At 48.1% G+C, this 19503-nt stretch overlaps 1 protein-coding gene and 1 long non-coding RNA gene across 2 annotated transcripts in view; one reads left to right on the top strand and one right to left on the bottom strand.

Annotated features, from left to right (window-relative positions):
* LOC118919558 (uncharacterized) lies at window positions 1-16484 on the bottom strand. Its single transcript, XR_005027566.2, has 3 exons — window positions 16385-16484; window positions 582-743; window positions 1-231 (listed from the first exon to the last, which is right to left on the bottom strand). It is a non-coding gene; the product is annotated as an uncharacterized LOC118919558 (long non-coding RNA).
* Window positions 15843-19503, top strand: part of HTR5A (5-hydroxytryptamine receptor 5A) — a 16234-nt gene continuing 12573 nt past the window's right edge. Inside the window, exon 1 of the mRNA XM_036899569.2 lies at window positions 15843-16991. Within this exon, the coding sequence (XP_036755464.2) occupies window positions 16251-16991 (741 nt within the window). The 5' untranslated portion in view covers window positions 15843-16250. The remainder of the gene's footprint in view (window positions 16992-19503) is intronic.

The raw sequence follows: 19503 nt of genomic DNA on the forward strand, positions 1-19503 counted from the left end.
GAAGGGGACACCCTTCCCTGTTTAGAGGAGAAGCCTGAGCAGAGGCCTGGGCCTTGGAGTTCATGCAGAGCAGCAGGGCCAGGAATGGACGCCTGACCAGGGAGGCGACGTGGCTGGGGCTGCAGACACACAGGCGAAGGAGCGTGCTGAGGACCCACAGGGCAAAGCTGTGGCTGGAGAAACAACCACCGCCCCGATTTCTCATGGACAAGAACCTGTGATTATAAATTCCTACCAGAAAATATAAGGGCTGAAATTGAGATGGCAGAAGGCAGTCTTCGATCTGATGCCATCTGGAGAATGCCCGCCCTGGTTCAGTTCACAGCAGGCAAAGCAGAATGTCTCGTGCCAGAGCACTTGGAAAAGCACTAGCCAGGCCGCGTGTAGGTTGCTTCTCGGAGCTCTCAGAGCCCAGTTCAAGCCCCTGGCCTGCTGCAGTGAGCTTCCTGAGCTCCTACTACTCCCCCGACCTCTGCTCCAGAACCCAGCACCCGGGCCCACCCCTGCCACCCCCTTTATTCATGCTCCCTCCCCACCAGACTGGACTAGACTTCCTTCAAAGCCGCCCAGAACCTTCTCACCTACAAGGCCTTGTGCAGACAGTCAAGCTCTCCGTCTGTAACGACTTCCCCACTGGAATGCCTCTGCGAATCTCGCCTCTTCTTCCTACGGCCGAGCTCCAGTGCTCCATTTCATGAAACGTCTCTGATGCCTGGAGACAGAATGTCTTTGGTCCTCCCTGTCTATACGTAAAGTATATAACTGGAGGCTCTTCGGCATGGATCAAGGCTGACAAGCCAACCGAGTATGAGCAGGTTCACCTCAACCCTGTGTGATGGCTGCTGTGATTCGTCGCTGAGCCTTTCTCTGGGCAAGGAATACAAACAGGAAGGGGAACCTGAAATGCGGGAGCTTGCCTTCATCCTAAGGTATTTGAAATGCCAGGAAGACTGCTACACCCTCACATAATCCCTCCACCACTAACCAAAACCAGTCTTAGTTCCCTTAACAAGCATTCCCCCTGCTGCTTAGTATGATGCCTGATGTCAAGTGGATGAGGGATCAATATATAAAGAGTGGATGTAGGCATTTTGAATGAATCGGTATCACTGCTTTTCACCTTGCTTTTAAGGCACATCAAAGACAGTCATCAGTGTGCAAATTTAAGACTTACTCTCCCAATTAAGTTGCTGTGTTCTTGACTATTGCCATTTTATTTTACAGATGGAGAAACCAGCTCAGAAAGGTTAGGTGGATGAGCAAACTTTCTATAAAAAGCCAGACAGAAAATGTTTCAGGCCCTATGGGCCATACCCTCCCTTTGACTTCTTAGCTCGGCCGACGCTCTATGGAAGCAGCCGGAGGCAGTGTGTGTACCAGTGAGCGAGGCTGTGCTCCAGGACTTCATTCACAAAGCAGGCAGCAGGCCAGCCTGTGGGCCTTGATTTGCCGACTCTGCCTTGGGGCCTCCAGGGTCACAAACTCACAAGTGGAAGAAACAAAGACTGACACCAACAGGTGCTGACTGACGCGCAGGCCTCCCGCGCCCGCTGCCGCTCTACCGGCTTCACGGTGGTCGCCGCGGTCTCGGGAGGTCCGTCTGCATGCTTGACCATCAGGAAAACGGGAATTAGGGCTAATTAATTAGCCCAGACTTTGAAATCCGGAGAGAAAAGGGCCTCATATTAAATGCAAACCATCATCCTAAGTAATATATTTGTGGCACTTTCATTAAATTTTCTCTCAAATCTTGAAAAATATGTATCTCCTGGCTGCCAACATTTTCATCTTGGTATAATTATGAGGCCTCCCCAAATAATCATTTTCCAGTTTGCGATGCTCTGTGGGGCACACCAGCTGCTGAGACTTGATGGGGCTGTTTAATTTGAGACTCATTAGCACAGCACAGGTGAAAATGAAGAAAGTCTTAGAGAAATTTGTTCACAGTGTATCAGATTAAATGCCTATTGTGCAGTGACGCTAAAAGAAATAGCATCTAAAAGAAGTTAAAATCAGTGTCTATCAAGATAAATATAGGGATTTTAGGGATAATTTCCCAAGATATTAATAAAAACCATTTTTATTACAAAAAAGGGCAGACATTTGAACATGCAATAATTTGTATGATCAGCATGCTCACAAAGAAAAAATGGTCACAAAATTAGATATGTGGCTCCTTAAATGAGTCAAAATAAACCCTCCCCACACTTTTTTTTTCATTTTCTAACATGAACAAGTAAAGTATTTTGAGCTTTAAGCTTAGAACAAATTTAGGAATTATGAATCTAAACACTCATATGACTCTAGAACAAATTTAGGAACTGTGAATCTAAGCTATTTATAAACATTCTATTCCCAGTGAACTCCAAAGACACGTTTTCTAAAATATAAAAACCCAATTCTATACAAGTGCTAATATTGTATTTCCCGAATGGGGTTCACGGGTAATTGTTTCCTCAGCTGTAAATCAGTTCATTTTCTTCTTAAAAACAAGGTACTCAAACAAACAAACAAACAAACAAACAAACATGGTACTACTTCAAAAAACAAAGGCAATAGAAAGTGTACTGCTCAGGAATACGGAGGCTGTAGGGTGAATCAAAGAAAATCACAGGAGAGAAACAGCTGGTATACTCTGATCGGGCCGCTTTGACTTTCTGCTGTTTCCAGTGTGATATAAGAAAAACCCGTCAGGGTGAATGTGAGGGACTGGTGTTCACCTTGCTTCTGTGCCCCTCACACCCTCGCGGAGAAGAGCTTGCTCCGCACCTGCAGAGAGGAAGGCAGCCCACGCGAAGGGCAAAGAGTGACGTCAAGGAACACAGAAGCAATTTATTTTTAGATTGCTTTGCCCAGGCAACCATTTCAGTGATTAAATGATTTAATAGAGTTCTGGATCATTCTAACATTTCTAAGTGGGAGAATTTACTCATCTGTTCTCCTTCGTAGGGCAGCTGTGAGAACTTTCACAGAAGCATAAAAAGTCAGAGGGATGTGCAGGTAGTCCTGAGTTCTCTGTTCCATTCCTACAAAAAATCTTCAGTGCATCGGAGGATCTGTGCATAGTAGCATCAAAAAAAAAAACTGAGCTCTTCCATTTTATTTCAGGCTTTGTCATTCATGTGTTTTCTTCTGTTTTCTACAGCATGGTTATTAGAATCAGAAAGCAGCCTGTTTGTACTGAGTTTAGCAGTGGCTGTTTACACAACGGTTCACCGGCGGTGAGCAGCCCTGAAACTCCACCCACCCATGTCTGCCAGTGTTATTCCAGATGGTCCGTCCTCCCTGGGAACCCACCCTGGGGGCAGTGCTCATATCCTGAATCAGGCACTCTTCAGATACAAAGCTACGAACTGCAGCCCTCTTAATGTTGAACGGAGATCCCAAACTGCTTATGAACGTGAGAGACTTTGTCAGAGGCTTGAGCTGACCTGTGCCAAGGGTTCCCTTTCCACACTTCTTTGCGGTTTTCTGCCTGGCCCTCTCTCTCTCCTCCCCGCTCCCATCTGCTGGACTCAGTGTCTTCCTCTTCATTCCTTTAGTGCTGAGAGACCTTAGCACTGGAGAAGCTGGAGTTGGTAAGAGAAAACATACTAGAGGAAGGTGTAAATCAGGAGAATCTGATGTGGAAACACGACTGTTTTCATTGTGCATCTTGCAGTAATAATGTGTTTCATGACAATTAAACATTTGTTAAGATAATCGTTCTTATTGGCAAAAAAAATTCTTGCTTATCTGCACTGTCTCTAGGCACCTTGATGGGCATCTATTACCTCTGTTACCTCACATCGACTCCCAGACCTGTTTTTCTCTTACTCTATCCAGTAATAATTTGGGGCTGTCCACTGCTGCCTTGCAGCAGACTGTGTATCTCTCTTCTCACAAACCCACATTTCCGTCTGGGGTGCAGGGGACTCAGCACACCCGTGCCCTGTGATTAAAGCCGATGGGAAGCCAGAACAACCCTTGAGCAAAGGGCAAAGGAATTATGGGAGGGACAGTGGGAGAAAGTAGCCGTGAATCCCAGCTATGCCCACATGACCATTGCAGAAACAAAGGCTATAATATTTCTTCCTTATTTTGATGTGAATGTATTTATGCACTTATTAACCAACAATTGTTTTCTTCCTTCCATCCTCCTACTACCTCACATAAGATGTACAGAGCGGTTGACCTCACATCTCAGTGTCTAGATTACAGGATATGAAAGGTCAAATGTGACGCAGAAGACGGACCATCATCACCTGAAGCTGAAGAGATGGTCTTTGCCCCCCGTTCTGGGGAGAGGATCAGCATGGTTTCAGTCGTGTGAAGGATAATCTGTTTATGCGAAGATGGAAGCATGTTTTGTTCCTGTCCTTACTTAGAAGGTGAATGTGGAGAAAAGTGGTGTCTATGTATTCCAGGGTGGCAAAGAGTGGACTGCGTAGGATTGTATCATGTCCATTTAGCTAAGTAAGAACCACATTTCCCAGAATTCTCTTCCCTGCATAGTTTGGCATTAGCATCGGCCCCAAGAGAAACTTGCTCAAGGTTTGGGAGGCAAAAGCGAACAGCGTCATTTTCTTTTTCCTTCCATTAGGCCTGAGGACCTGCTGCTGCTCACTTGTACTGCAGCGAGTCTCCTGGGTCAGTGGGTCAGCCTGGGTGACAGCTGGGCTCCTGCTGGGTCCTCCAGCTTCTCAACCTCCCAGGCCAGGGCCACATTAAAGTCTTGCAACATCCCCTCGAGGCCACCCCTCAGTGAGGGACTCGTGATCGTCCAGCCCAGGGCACATGGTCCAGTGTTCCCCAGCCTCCCCACCTCCTCCCTCACTGACTGCCTGCCCTCCAACATCAGATGCCAGCCCCAGATGCAGACACGGCAGCCTCACCGCAGCTGTTTAATGAGCTCCACAACTGTGTGAGGGTCTGTCACTATCCTGCAGTCCTTATGTATCTCCTAGCTGCTCGGCTTCTCTGGTTAGGCCTAGATTCAGGGTCCGTGATACACAAATCCACCTGCTTATGCAACTTCCTGTCCTCACCTCAGCCCATGTACCTCTTAAATAAGCTCATGCTTTTAAACATTTCCATTTTATAAAGTCCAAACTCTCTCTAGCCTGGATCCCTAGGCAACCCCAAGGAGCAGTTCATAGTGGAAAGGGCACGTGCGTTAGAACAGGCTGTCAGCCACAGAGATCCCAGGTGCTGCTGTGGTGGGCTCCAGCTATACATGCAAGGCTGGACAGACCAGCCTGGGAAGGGACAAGAATAAAGCCAGCCCTCCATAGGGGAGGGGAAGCCCTGGGGACAGGTCCTGCCAGCATCCAAGCATGCAGCCACCAGAGAGAGCATCAGGTGTCTCGGACCCAGTGCCTGTCCCCTCACTGTCCCAGGTGTGTGAGGGGGAGGCTCAGTCTTTCAGCATCTCTAGTGCAGGTGCAGGTGTCTGGACTTCCACCCACCCTGGAGGATGGCGCCACCCCTTGTAGCAGGTTTTCTCTCAGGAGGGAAAGTGTTTTCTGCGGCCAAGGCAGCAGCAAACTGATTGGTGTATCTTCCACACCTCCTCTCCACTTACACACAACCGTGAAGACCTCGGGCACCTTTCACTTTGAAATTACTGTTCTACAACTGCTCCCACACAGTGTATCATGGCCTGCGACCAAGTCAGATGGGACTTCCTAACCTTAAACATTTCCTGCCATCCATACAGTGGTTCTGCCATAACTAACTGAACCGTGGCCAGAATGCCCACGTACAGAGATCCCACCTTTTGGCCACCACAGACAGCACTACAATGAATGGCTCTGTATGACAGATGAGAACTGGTGTTCTTATTTCCGCAAGACCAAACTCCAGCCCTCAGAGAAGGACTGTGGAGTCACAGAGCATACACATTAGTTAATGTCAACATATCCCTCTAGATTATTTCCTCCCAAAGTTAATCTATATTTCCACTGGTAATTTTCATTACTATGAGCAATGTGTAAGATAGCTCACTTCCCTACACTCTCCTCAGCATTGGATGTCACACTGTTTTTCACCCATCAAATTAGAAAAATGAAAAAGATACAGAAAGAGTAAACTACAGCACTTCCCTACTGCAAGTGAGGTTGAGCACCTTTTCATGTCTTGATTTGCTTTCTGCACAACAGTTATCCTAATCTTTAATTCATGCCCTATATCAGGAATGTCTCACAAAGTCAATGCTCTTAAGATGTCTTTGGTGGCAAGTGTGTGTGTGTGTGTGTGTGTGTGTGTGTGAGTGAAATATATAAACATATATATATTCATGCATATATATGCAACTGTGTGTATGAGACAATGTAGCAAAACATTTACACTTGATGGATCTAGGTTATGATAGACATGTTCTCAGTCTTTCAACTTTTCTGGAAGGATGAACATTTTTCAAATAAATTGTGGGAGAAAGGTGGTCCCTCCAGTTGCAAATGTCTTGTACCTTGTGTCTCTGAGTTTTCTAAGGCTCAGACGCGTCACCTGATTTCATTGTCCATCACTCTCTGTGTCCCCTGATTTTTCAGCTTCTGGCCTTCCGGGCCCAGGATCCCTGCGGGTCTCAGCTGTTGGTGTTCACCTGCGTCTCCCAGTGCCACACACGAGCTAAATTCAAGTGGCGTCCAAAGCTTAGCCTGTCTTCTCCAGGAATCAGGCCCTTCTTTACGACTTGTTTAGGAGAGTCGGGCAAAGCCGAGACAAGTATGGGTTATAGTTGTTGAGCATAAGCTCCGAGGTGACAATCCAGTATGCTGGAGATTGTCCTGGTTTGGGCAAGGAAAACCCCTCTGGCCAGGGCAAATTCACAGGGTCAGTCCCTAACAACTGCCTGCTCAACCTCTGTTAAAAAAAAAATTATTCTGTCACGTGTTAAAAATGGGAAGGAAATAACATGGGTGGACCTAGAGGGTATTATACAAAGTTAAATAAACTGGAGAGAGAACAGCAGACACAGTATGATTCCACTTATATGTGAATTCCTAAATTAAAAAATGGTAAGGAAGACTTTATTGAAGACTATTGCAATAGGGAAGAGAGATGGGGCTCAACACCAAAGACGGCTGGGGATTTGCCAACGGGCCGAGTGAGGGGCCAGAGACTGGAGGATGACTAGGAGGAGGCCTCAAGGATGAGAGACTCTTGCTAAAATGACCTAATAGGATCCTTGCTGAAGACGGTCCAACACTTAGACATGAAAAGGAGGAGGGGGGGACTCGAACAGATTTCGAGGGTTGGGGAATGACCTAGCAGGACTCTTGCTAAGACCGGCCAGGCCAGAGACAGGACTCGTCAGAAAGAGGGCCCCTGGTGCCAGGCTAAAGCTTGGCAGAGCTGAGTGTCTATTGGCTCCACGTTGCTGAAAGAGCAGCCAATCAAAATTCGTAGCTGAGCAGGTGGCCTGGGAGTCCTTGCTGCCGTCCTAAAGCGGGGTGGTGGTTTCAGAGTGGGACAGACGGCTCCCGCCGTGCACAGAGCAGGCATACGGAGCCCGCCCCTGCTGCCCTGCTCCAAGCGCAACTCTAGTTGCACTAGAAGGTCATTCATCACAACATGGTTAATCCATTTTCCTTAAAACTTAACTATTTAATCTACTAGGGCTATTGCATAGATGTCACTGAGGCCCCAAGTGTTGAGTGGCCCCTCCAAGTTTTCTTGGCAGCCTGACAGCAGAGCCCAGAAGAGAACCAAGGCCAGCCTTGCACCAAAACCGCCAGATCTCACCGTCTGGATAGAATGTTAGGAAGTGGTCCTCATGAATGTGTCAGTTAACCAAAGTGGGCATCAGATCTTTAAAGGGATATTTATACATCTGGCTCTTCACATCTAAGGGAAGAGCCATTCAAAGGGAAGTTTTATGACTTGAGAATGACTTAAAACAAGGATTTTTACTTAATGTGTCATGGGCTTCAAAAAAATGCTTTTACAGAAAAATCTACTTTCATTTTCACCTTAAAAAGCTCAGTAGCTATTCCTCCAAAGCTCTCATTGTGGTAACTACCTGGACATTAACATGACTAAATCCAAATGGGTGCAGGCAGATAGCTTTAGATCAAACATCTGTGTCAGCAGTGACACATGGTGGGAGCCGCAGCAGACTCCAGTGTGATGCACCCACCGGTTGGTTAAAATCAAACACACGGGGTTTGCTGGGTGCAGAGAGGGCTGGGACGCCGAGGCAGCGACGCCGAAGGAGGCGGCAGCCGTGACATTCCAGCACGACACTGGGTCTGGGCTCCTCAACGCAGACTACGGCGGGAAGCTGGTGCCTGAAGCTGACGACGCTAAGCTGCATCTTCAGCTCTCAGGGAAGCTGCCACTTGGCTCATCTGCAGGGCAGATGCCATCTTGAAAATCAAACGGTAATTCTTCTTTGGTGACTCTGAGGGAGGGGCTGCCGTCCCCTGAAATACAGAGCTCACCTTGCCGGGACCACTTCTGGGATCTCCGTGCTAATGTTACACTGTAACATTAAATTTTTAAAAAGGGAAAATAACATGTTACAGTGGCAATCACTGCCAGTTGGCTGACTTAACTGTCATTCTCAACTCTGTCCCCTCCTTTCTCTACTATACAGGTCAGAAAGCTAAATTTTAAATTCTCTAGCTTCGTTGGTAGCAAGCATTGGCCATGTGCAATTTTTGCCAATGAAATGGAGGTAGAAGACTACCGAGGAGGCGTGCTGGGGGGAGATGCACATTCTGATCTCTGGAGGCTGCCGGCAGAGCTGGGTGGAACGCTGCCCTCCTTTGTCACTTTTCTCTTTGTTCTTGTAAATGGCTGAGGTGCTCAGACGTGCAGCAGCAGCCAACGTGCAACCGTGAGGTGGCAAGCCAGCCTTCAAAGGACAGGTGACCGCAAAGACAGAGCCGAGCCCTTGGTGACATTGCTAGGTCCCTGCTCTGACCCTAGACCACAGTCATGTCATCGCCCAGTTTGGAGTCACTGCTCAGCAGGCATTCTGTTACTTGCAGCCAACTGCTTTCTTGGTTCCCCTGTGTTAACTTAAAAATGACTGAGAAATAGTATGTGAAACAATAGACGGTTATCTTAGGCATATGGCATCATGATTTTTAAATTGTATTATTATAACCTGAAGCAGGTAAAATTCAATATTGCTGGGGAGAGTACAGTATATGACATTCTTAATACTTCTAAATAAATGGTTTCATGACAATCATGAGCTCTCCATCCTGCGGGATGGCTGTTGCTGCAGGGGGTAATTAATCTGAAAGAGACCAGTTTACACTGGAAGATACTCAGCTGCTCTTGTTGTTGAAGTTTGATGTACATAGTACTAAATATATATTATTTATAGAGAGAACATATAGTTGTATACAGAGCATAACGCATCGTGATGCATGCTAGCCACAAGTGTACAGCTCCGAGAAGTCACCAGGCAGATGCACCCACTAGGACCTCGCCCCTTCTAGTCACGGTCCCCCAGTGCCTGGCTAACTGCCTGATTTCTGCTCCTTCGAGTCATTTTTCTGTTATTAAGTTTATATAAGCAGAATCACATATTAGGTAGTATTCTGTGTCTGTCGTCTTTTACTCAAAATCATGTCTTCTAGCCCCACCCACACTGTTGCACACCCTGCTGTCTCTTTTGTGTGCTGTTCCACAGGGAATGTGCCAGTTTGTTCATCCACGTGACCGTGGGAGGGCAGTTAGGCAATTTCCAGTTTTCCACTATTACAGAGTTGCCGTCGGGGTTGCCGTGCGTGTCTTCCTGTTGGGCCGTGTCATCTGGCTGCGGAGCTGCTGCGATGAAGGGCATGCACCTTCGGTTGTGGCGGATGCGGCCAAAGCCGGCCTGGTGGAGGGGCAGGGGTACAGCATGGCGGTTTTAACTTGTGTTTCCTGACTAATGAGGTTGAGGACTTTGTCATATGTTTGTTAACCATTTGAATATTTTTGTATATGAAGTGGCTGTGTGTTTTTACTTGATTACAAAATTATCTCTCTCTTTCCCCCTCCTTCCCTCTCTTCCTCTCTCTCTTTTGTAGCTTCATGACTTTGGGATGGGCTTGTCTTTTCTGGAACGAACCAGGCTCTCTCCCTGGGAGTCCCACTCTGGCCGCTGCTGCCCAAGTCTTCTGTGTCTGCTGTCTTCCATGGAATCTTTACTGTGACTGACAAGTTCTCTTAGAATGCTGGTGTCTATTTTGGGACTCTGGGATGCATAGCCTTAATTACTGAGAATACATCAGCAGTTGGTTCAGAACTATTATTCCCCATAGAACATTTCGGTTAAAGTTGTTAAAAGTTAGTTTTAGATACGTCTGTACTGATTTCTGATCAAATATAATTTTGGTGAATCATACTTTTTATGCAAAGTATTTCCCCCCTTTTATAAGTAATTGCAGTGTAAAACTATTAGGGAAAACATGAAGCATTTGAAATTTAAAACTTTGAGACGTCATGTTCTAAATAGTAATGCTATCTCTTTTATTTACATAGATTTTCTTTTCTGGTCAAAGTACATTAAATATGTGACTACAAAGCAACTACGGAAGCCTTAAGGGTTTTACCTGTGAAAAGTGATTTTTGTAATGCTAATGTGAGCAGAAATACATTAGTTCTGTTGACTTTGGAGAATCTAAACCCAAAAACCTCAAAATATAATTCCTCAAATATTGTATGCATATCTGCACAGACTATGTAGACATGTAAATACACTCAAAACAAGTCCAGCACTTAGCTACACCAGTAGGCCCTTTGCCTGAATGACTGAGCCTCACCATGGAGAAATCTCTTAAGTGCCATGGGTAGAATATAAGGTCCTGCCCCACTTTTGTGGTTTCTCCTCATTCTAGCTGAGCACACCTGAACCCTGATCAATCCAATCACCGTTTACTACGTGTCTCCTGTAACACAATCCAGAAAGTATTCTTAGCAAAATTCTGAACTTGAATCTGATCAAGCCTCTAGATTTGATTAATAATTTACAAGAAATACCTGAGACAGAGAAACATGTTAATGATACAATTCAAGATGCATTCAGCTAAATCAACAATGTGGAACTTTTCAACCTTGCTATTTAAAGTGTGATCAGTGGGCTAGCAGCATGGCTAGACATGCTAATTCTCAGGCACACCCCGGACTTACCCAATCAAAACCTGTATTTTTAAAAGATTCCCCAGGTGATTTGCCTACACTATAAAGTTTGAGATGCACTGTTGTATAAGACAAATGACAAGCTTCTTCAATAAAGGTAAGAATAAAAAGAGAGGGACAAGTTGGACTAAAGAGGTACAGAGTAAAATATTTAAGGGACATATCAACCAAATACGATATGTGGACCCTGTTTAGATCTTGATTTCAACAACCCAACTATTTAAAAGTTGCCACATTTGAACACTGCCTGGAGATTTGATAATAGTAAGGAATTACTGTTTCTCTTTTTAGGTGTGATAATGCACATGGTGACATTTTTTTAGAGCCCTTATCTTTGAGATAAATGTTAGAATAATTATGGATGTAATAATATGACAGGGTTTGCTTCAAACTACGTCAGTGAGTGTGTGGGGCTCAGGAGGCATGGGTGGAGATGGGGGAAGGCTGGTCATGGACTGGTTCACTGAAGTTGACTGATGGGTGGTGGGAGTTTGTTACAATAGACTCTATAATGTTATGTATGTTGGAAAGTTTCCCTGATAGAAACGTTTTTAAAACTCAGAAATGCACTGTTAAAGGGAGTGTAGACATTGTTCTATACTCTGTGGAGGCTGGAACTCTCCTCTGTGAGAAAGAGAGGACACACGGAGAGCGCCACACTGGAGCCCCTGCTTTGAATGGAACCGTGGGAGCCCAGAAGGGAAGTACTGGTGGTCAGAGGTGTGACTGACAACATTTATACAATTGGCCATAAGGACAGACAGATCATCCAGTGCTTTGCCCCACAGGACCCCAGGTGGTGGCTGATCAATCATGGGGATCCTAGGAGTAAATACAAGGGCTACGTAATAAGGTGATCCTTGCATCAGGAAAAAGAGCCTGGATCTGCTGGGCAGAGATTTGACTCAGATTGCCACAGAGAGGTCTCAGAGCCCCTCATCCAGTTCCCAGATGCACACCTGCGCACAGACCTGGAGCCTCTTGCTGGAGAGCAGGCTATCCACGCTCTCTGCAGTGCGGAGACTGTAGACTTGCACTGCATGCGTATATGATGGGTATACAGTGAATCTCCCTTCAAGGGACCTGTGGCCCCGTGCCAGCTGCAGGACCAGCCAGACCCACAGGAAGGCCGGCTGTTGAGAAGCTCTTGTTGCATGTGCTGCACCCCTGGGATCAGCTGGGATTTGAGCTGCAGCACTGAGCTTCTGCCCCAGAGCTTCCTTCACAACCGTGGGGATAACTTAGCCTGCACCAGAAGCCTGCCCAGAGGAGGGCACGGGGGTCAAGCTGACAGCGGAGCATGTCTCAGCCAGTGGGGCATCAGAGTCCATGGATGACTGCTTCACCTCTGTCACTCTGGGAGCACACCCTGAAGGGCGCGCTCCATCCAGTCTCTAGGTGGGTGGAGCCCCAGCTGTCTGCAGAAGCCGGCTCCGGAACGCTGTGTTCGGCTCCCCTTTCCGCCTGCTCCCCCATTTCTGCTTTCTGACATCATCTTCCAAATCGCTGCAGGCACCCAAGTCCCTGCCTTAGCTTTGTTGGGGGCACCCACGCAAACAAGAACCTGTATCTGTACTGATGTGCATCTCTGGCTTTGGGCTAGTGAGTAACTTCATACAGCAGGAAAAAAAGTATCATAATTTTTCTTCTTCAGAAAATTTTCTACCCTCAACTTTTGTATTTTATGATCATTGAAGCATTGCATTTCGCACACCACAGTCTACCAGCCAGAATGGGTGTTGTGGGCGTTAGGTGATAAATTCTTAGCCCGAGGCCATCAGACCTTGGGTCACGGAGCGCGCAGACACAAGTGTGGTTACTCTCCAGTATCTGGATGCTCAGTCGGAATCGAGACACAGAACAAGTTGCAGAATGTCCGCATCAACAACCTGATCCATGAAGTGAAACCAGGACCAAAAGGAAGGGCCATGCGCCAGCCTCTGCCCCGCCTCCGGCCCCGCCCCCCGCCCCGCCCCTGACCCTGACCCGCCACCCTGGGGGATAACAGAGATCAGTGCGGGAGAAGACATGAACAATGCTGTCTGCAAGCTCTGGGCTTGGCCGATTCTCAAAAACCACTGTCCTTTTCTTTGCAGGAGAGGGCTGTGTTAAAGAATGTGTTTCTCTCCATGGATTTTCCTCAAATGTGTACTCCGTTGTTTGAGTTTCAGGGCCGCTTCCAAAAGCCAGATGGCTCTAGTAACGGAAAACAGATTTGACCTCACAAAATGACAGTCACTTACTGCTTTTCCACCACTACTCGACAGAAAATGCCCATTTTTAAAGTAGCTTTCTCAAATCTGCCCAGTCACCCAATGAAGCAGTTTGCTGCCTGTACAGGCAGGAGGAAGAGGACATGGGCTATTTCCCACCCTCTCCCAATGCGCTCTATTTCTCCGACTTTTATTCAGATACTGGAGGAATGAAGAAGGTGAAAAAACAAACTGAGAATAAACTGTATTTTCTGTTCTAAGAGTAAAAGAGACTCACATGCCTCAACACCCAAAAAGCAAATAACCCAATTAAAAATGGGCAGAGGATATGAACAGACACTTCTCCAAAGAAGAAATTTAGATGGCCAACAGGCACATGAAAAGATGCTCCACATCACTAATTATCAGGGAAATGAAAATTAAAACCACAATGAGATATCACCTCACACCAGTCAGGATGGCCAACATAGTAAAGACCAGGAACAACAAATGCTGGCAAGGATGCAGAGAAAGGGGAACCCTCCCACACTGCTGGTGGGAATATAAACTAGTTCAACCATTGTGGAAAGCAGGATGGAGGTGCCTCAAAAAACTAAAAATAGGAATCCCACTCCTAGGAATTTACCCTAAGAATGCAGCATCCCAGATTCAAAAAGACATATGTACCCCTATGTTCATTGCAGCACTATTTACAATAGCCAAGAAATGGAAGCAACCTAAGTGTCCATCAGTAGATGAATGGATAGAGAAGATGTGGTACATATACACAATGAAATATTATTCAGCCATAAGAAGAAAACAAATCCTACCATTTGCAACAACATGGAAGGAGCTAGAGGGTATTATGCTCAGTAAAATAAGCCAGACGGAGAAAGACAAGTACCAAATGACTTCACTCATCTGTGGAGTGTAACAACAAAGCAAAAGCTGAAGGAACAAAACAGCAGCAGACTCACAGAACCCAAGAAGGGACTAACAGTTACTAAAGGCAAAGGGACTGGGGAGGGTGGGTGGGAAGGGAGAGAGAAGGGGAATAAGGGGCATTACGATTCGTACACATAATGTAGAGGGTGGGGGGCACGGGGAAGGTGGTATAGCACCGAGAAGACAAGTAGTGATTCTACAGCATCTTACTACACTGATGGACAGTGACCGTAATGGGGTATGTGGTGGGGACTTGACAATGGAAGGAATCTAGTAACCACAATGTTGCTCATGTAATTGTATATTAATGATACCAAATATTTTAAAAAGAGTAAAAGAGACTCATTCATTTGCAGGAATATTACTTATTCACCTGTTAGAGACCCCCCCAGTATAATCTAATGCAATGACAACTTGAGTACTCATGTTTAACCCCTCATATCATAGGGAATTTCAAATCTGAAGGAAACAAGAACTATTTTTCTACCACAAGATGTTTCAAAAAGTCTCACCTCAATTAATAATCTCATTTAATAATTGGCTTTAGGCTAGTGAATAACTTCATCCAGCAGGGAAAAAAAAGTATCATGATTTTTCTTCTCAAAAAATTATCTGTCCTAAGTTTTTCTATTTTATGTGCATCTGAGTATTTGCATTTGCCAAGTACTGTAATAGCTATCGACTGTGTTAGGGCCCATCTATCCCTGTACACTTCCTTCCATCCTTCCTTCAAGGAACTTAGGGTGAAGTGTTGCTCTTACACTGTGACCCATGGTTATTAGTACAATAAAGCATGCTGCTTGAGAGTACAGGCTGGAAGTCACACTCAAGGTCAAATCCCATGTGATCTGGGGCAAGTTCCTTTGCCTCCAAGACTCGGTTTCCTCAATTATAAAATAGGGATAACAATTCCTAACAAAATACTTTGAAGTATGATCACACAGGGACACTAATTTAATGCCTGGTATATAATACAGATTTTATCCAATAGGAATGACTTTTTAATGATTTGTTGATTTCATAAAAGTATGGTGGTTAGGCTAGGCAGGAAAAATCCTACCCATCAGATCCTTTCAAGTGGGTAGAATAAGGTTATGTTCTGCATTTTCCATTTTTTTCTCCCTTGCAAACTTGTAATTAAGAATCCCAACTAGTCAAGATCTTAACTAGTTAAATGAAATACATGAACACCTTCCCACTACAAGAGTTATAAAGCATTTTTCTATATGCCAATGACATAGCTTAACGACAAACTGCAAGAAACTTCAATAGACAATAGAAGGACGTGGGTAGGGGTGGCTAGAAGAACGTTTCAAGGAAATTTCCGCGGTAAACTTGTTCCACGCAGGAAACCGGGCTCTGGGAGACGCGGCAGCACCGCGGACAGCACCGAACTGCGCGCTCAGGCGCAGACGCGGCAGCACCGCGGACAGCGCCAGCGCCGCGCGCCGGGGCCCGGAGGCGGGGAGAGGCGACTCGTCAGCTGATGCCTCACGTAGGCTGGATCCCCAGTTGGATGAGGCGGGGGAGGGGGGTGCGGGGGACGCCCGCGTTCGGGGTGAGGCTGGCGGGGGCAGAACAGAAGGCAGGTCCCTGCCCGGCTTCCAGCGAGGAGCTGAGGCTGCAGCCCGCTGCCTGGAGAGGGGGGCTGGTGGGGAGGCCACGGCGGGACCGCGGCGCTGACGCACCAGCCCTCGCCTGGCCTCCGCACGCTCCGGGCCGCCCGGCCTCTCCCTAGACTGCTGTCCCCGCCGGGGGAAGAACCGGGGCATGTGACCGCTCAGGCGGGCCCTGGCTCCCAGCCGCAGCCCCGCGCCCTCCTCTCCGCCGCGCCGCCTCCCACGGCTGCTCCCGGCGGGAGACTGGGGCCAGTTTCACACGCACTCCCGAAACCCCGCCACTGCCCGGAGGTTGCAGACATCCGGAGTGGCTCCCCCTACGTCCTCCTGAACCCCCTTCTGCACGCACCCTGGGCCGGTCTCTGACCCAGGGATGGAGGCGCCCGAAAACCTAACCTACTTTGCCCTCTCCAGCCCCGCCCCTTGGGAGACCAACCGCAGCCTCGGCGCGCGAGACCCGCGCCCCAGCCCGCCCCCCCTCTCCGTCTTCGGTGTGCTTGTTCTGACCTTGCTGGGCGTTCTGGTGGCAGCGACGTTCGCCTGGAACCTGCTGGTGCTGGCGACCATTCTCCGTGTGCGCACCTTCCACCGCGTTCCGCATAACCTGGTGGCGTCCATGGCCATCTCGGACGTGCTGGTGGCCGCCCTGGTCATGCCGCTAAGCCTGGTGCATGAGCTGTCCGGGCGCCGCTGGCAGCTGGGCCGGCGGCTGTGCCAGCTGTGGATCGCGTGCGACGTGCTCTGCTGCACGGCCAGCATCTGGAATGTGACGGCCATCGCGCTGGACCGCTACTGGTCCATCACCCGCCACCTGGAATACACGCTCCGCGCCCGCAAGCTCGTCTCCAACCTTATGATCGCGCTCACATGGGCGCTCTCCGCGGTCATCTCCCTGGCGCCTCTGCTCTTCGGCTGGGGGGAGACCTACTCGGAGGGCAGCGAGGAGTGCCAGGTGAGCCGTGAGCCCTCCTACACCGTGTTCTCCACCGTGGGCGCCTTCTACCTGCCCCTCTGCGTGGTGCTCTTCGTGTACTGGAAGATCTACAAGGCCGCCAAGTTCCGCGTGGGCTCCAGGAAGCCCAACAGCGTCTCGCCGGAATCCGGAGCTGTGGAGGTGGGTGTTAGAGGGAGCCTTCCCTTGCATTGGTACAGCCTCTCTCCCCAGTACCCCTCCCTGCGAGTCTATAGACGGTGGAACTGTTTTGTTTTGGGGGAGAGGAGAGAAGGGAGGGGGCAGGTGGGGAGGGTGGAGGGAAAGCCCCCAGACTGCTCTGACAGGCTCAGTGGCACAGACTCGTAATGTCCTGCACTTCCTCTGATGGATTGTTTCAAATATAAAAGGGGCGGTTTGGACCAAGTTTACAGGCTCCCGCTTGGCTCTGCGATTCTGTGGACCTGTGACACCCTTACCAAGGTGGGAAGAGCTGGTGTTTGGGCCGCACTAGATGAACTGTGGCTGCACTTGGAATGGGACGTTTGCACAGGAGGGGAGGGCCAGCTGGTAACGGACTTGGCAGGTAGACTGCCAGACATCAGGCAAAGCAGATTAGAATTTCAACCCAGTCTGTTTTTCATTGCAAATTAAGGCAACTGATATTGCAAAATACAGTACCTCCTGGATTACTGCATTCTGCCCAGCGCCGTCTCCTCAGGCGAGGTTGAAGTGTCTGCACCTGTCAGCCTGTGCCTACTGTCTGCTACCACCGCCTCAGGTGTCACTGTCTGGGTCCAGCCCTGCAGCTCCGGTCGGCTGTGGTGCTGCTGAAGACATCAGCTCGTTTGTCTCCCAGAATAGGGATGAAGCTGCAGGAGGAAATGGGAAGTCTATGCAGACCCTGAACCAGCTCTTTACAAGCGGCATTTCATGTAAGACAACCACTTCAGCGGCTGTGAGGCGCCTTCCCCATCTCTCCACCGCACCTTCTTACTCTTTGTTAACTCTTAATAATCTGACCCTAGAATCCAAGATCTGGGGGTTATGTGGGGGATGAATCCATTGGATGTGGAGACTGGCCCCCCCCCCCAACTCATTGCCAAGGATGATACCTTGAACCTAGTTCACATATTTAAGTTAGATCAAAAACCTACACCCCCATTTTCTGTTATTGGCTCTGGGACAAGAAAGTAAATTCAATGAAGCACACACCATGGGCTTGGTACAAGGGGAAAAGAATGCCACTGACATCATCTTTGCCCCTGAGGAGTTCAGTCTGATGAGGGGAGAGACACCTCCCATGAGCTCTGAGATATGATCGTGTTTTCCAGAGTCAGGAGCTAATTCCAGCCATAATCAGTCACTCAAGCTTAGGGGAGCCACAGGTGTAGAAGAGGAGAAGGGAGGCCAGCATTCTAGAAGAAAGAGGAAAAGAGGGTCAGAGGCTCCCGTGCAATTATCTACAACAATAGTCTCAGGTGGGGCTGATTCGGCCCCAGGGAACACTTGGAGCATCTGGAGACACTCTGGTCATCAAGACTCACGGGGAGGGTGCTAATTGTGTCCAGTGGGTAGGGCCCAAGGGCACTGCTCAATATGGTGCAATGCACAGGAGAGCCTCCCACAGCCAAGAGTAACTCAAACCAAAGGTTAGGAGGGCCAAATTTGGGAAACCCTGACCTATTAGATTTCTGAATGGAGCAGAGTGCTGCTGGGTAAGAGCATCAGGGCCACCAAAGTGCCTGGAGCTTCCACATGAGCATCCACCCCAGGTCTGGGTCAGGAACAAGAGGACCGGCCACCTTCAAGGGGCCTTGCTACACAGACCCTCTTCTGCCAGGATGCTTATGCAGGTACATGCGTTTTACAGTCAAGGCCAAGCACAGCTTTAAAGGGAAAAGCAATCACAACACTGTCTCAGGGGGCTTATTGCAAAAAGATGAGGGCTCCCACTTTTCTGCTCTGTGGATTGCAGAGGCCAAGCCTTGTGACATCTTTTGTGCTTTTATACACCCTTTTACACTGTCTTGTTTTCTGCCAGATATCTTATCAAAATGGAAGGTCCTTGGCTTTGCAAGGCCTCTAGATGATCCAGGCCTCTGCGTATAACAAGGGGCTGCCTCCATCTTCATGTTGCTGTGAAGGGTTAATTATAAACCAAGTCTTCCGATTCCTCCATGGCAGCAGGTGTTAAAGTTTCTAAATACAGTCCTACCACCTACTAGCTGTGCTAACTACAGAAATTCAACACATCTTCCCTGCTTCTTTACCTGCTAAGTTTTCTTTAAATATATACTAAAAGCCTAACCTATGTCAGACTCTGGGATAGGAAACGGCCACACAAGCGACAGGCTTTGCCCTGGTCGAAGGGCGGTGAAACCACTACAAAGGATCTGATATAACAAGACAAAGCTGAAGGCATCGTGTACTAGAGAGCTGGAGAGCTACGCTGGCTGGCGCGGTCTCTGAGCAAAGCAGAAAACTCACCTTAAATGGAATTTTTGGGAAGTGTGGAGTTTAAGGATTGGTGGACTTTCCAAGGTCTCAGCGGCTTGGCTTCATCTGTGTGAGCAGGTTTGTTGATTCGTTGTTATTGCAACAGGAGTTTATTGGAGTGAGTCCATCCCTGGAGGCCTGTCTTTCAGAAATGAGAGACTGATACCGACAGGTCGGCTTGCAAAAGCTGGTCCTC

The sequence above is a fragment of the Manis pentadactyla genome, chromosome 7 (assembly GCF_030020395.1).
Source record: "Manis pentadactyla isolate mManPen7 chromosome 7, mManPen7.hap1, whole genome shotgun sequence".
Classification (NCBI taxonomy): domain Eukaryota; kingdom Metazoa; phylum Chordata; class Mammalia; order Pholidota; family Manidae; genus Manis; species Manis pentadactyla.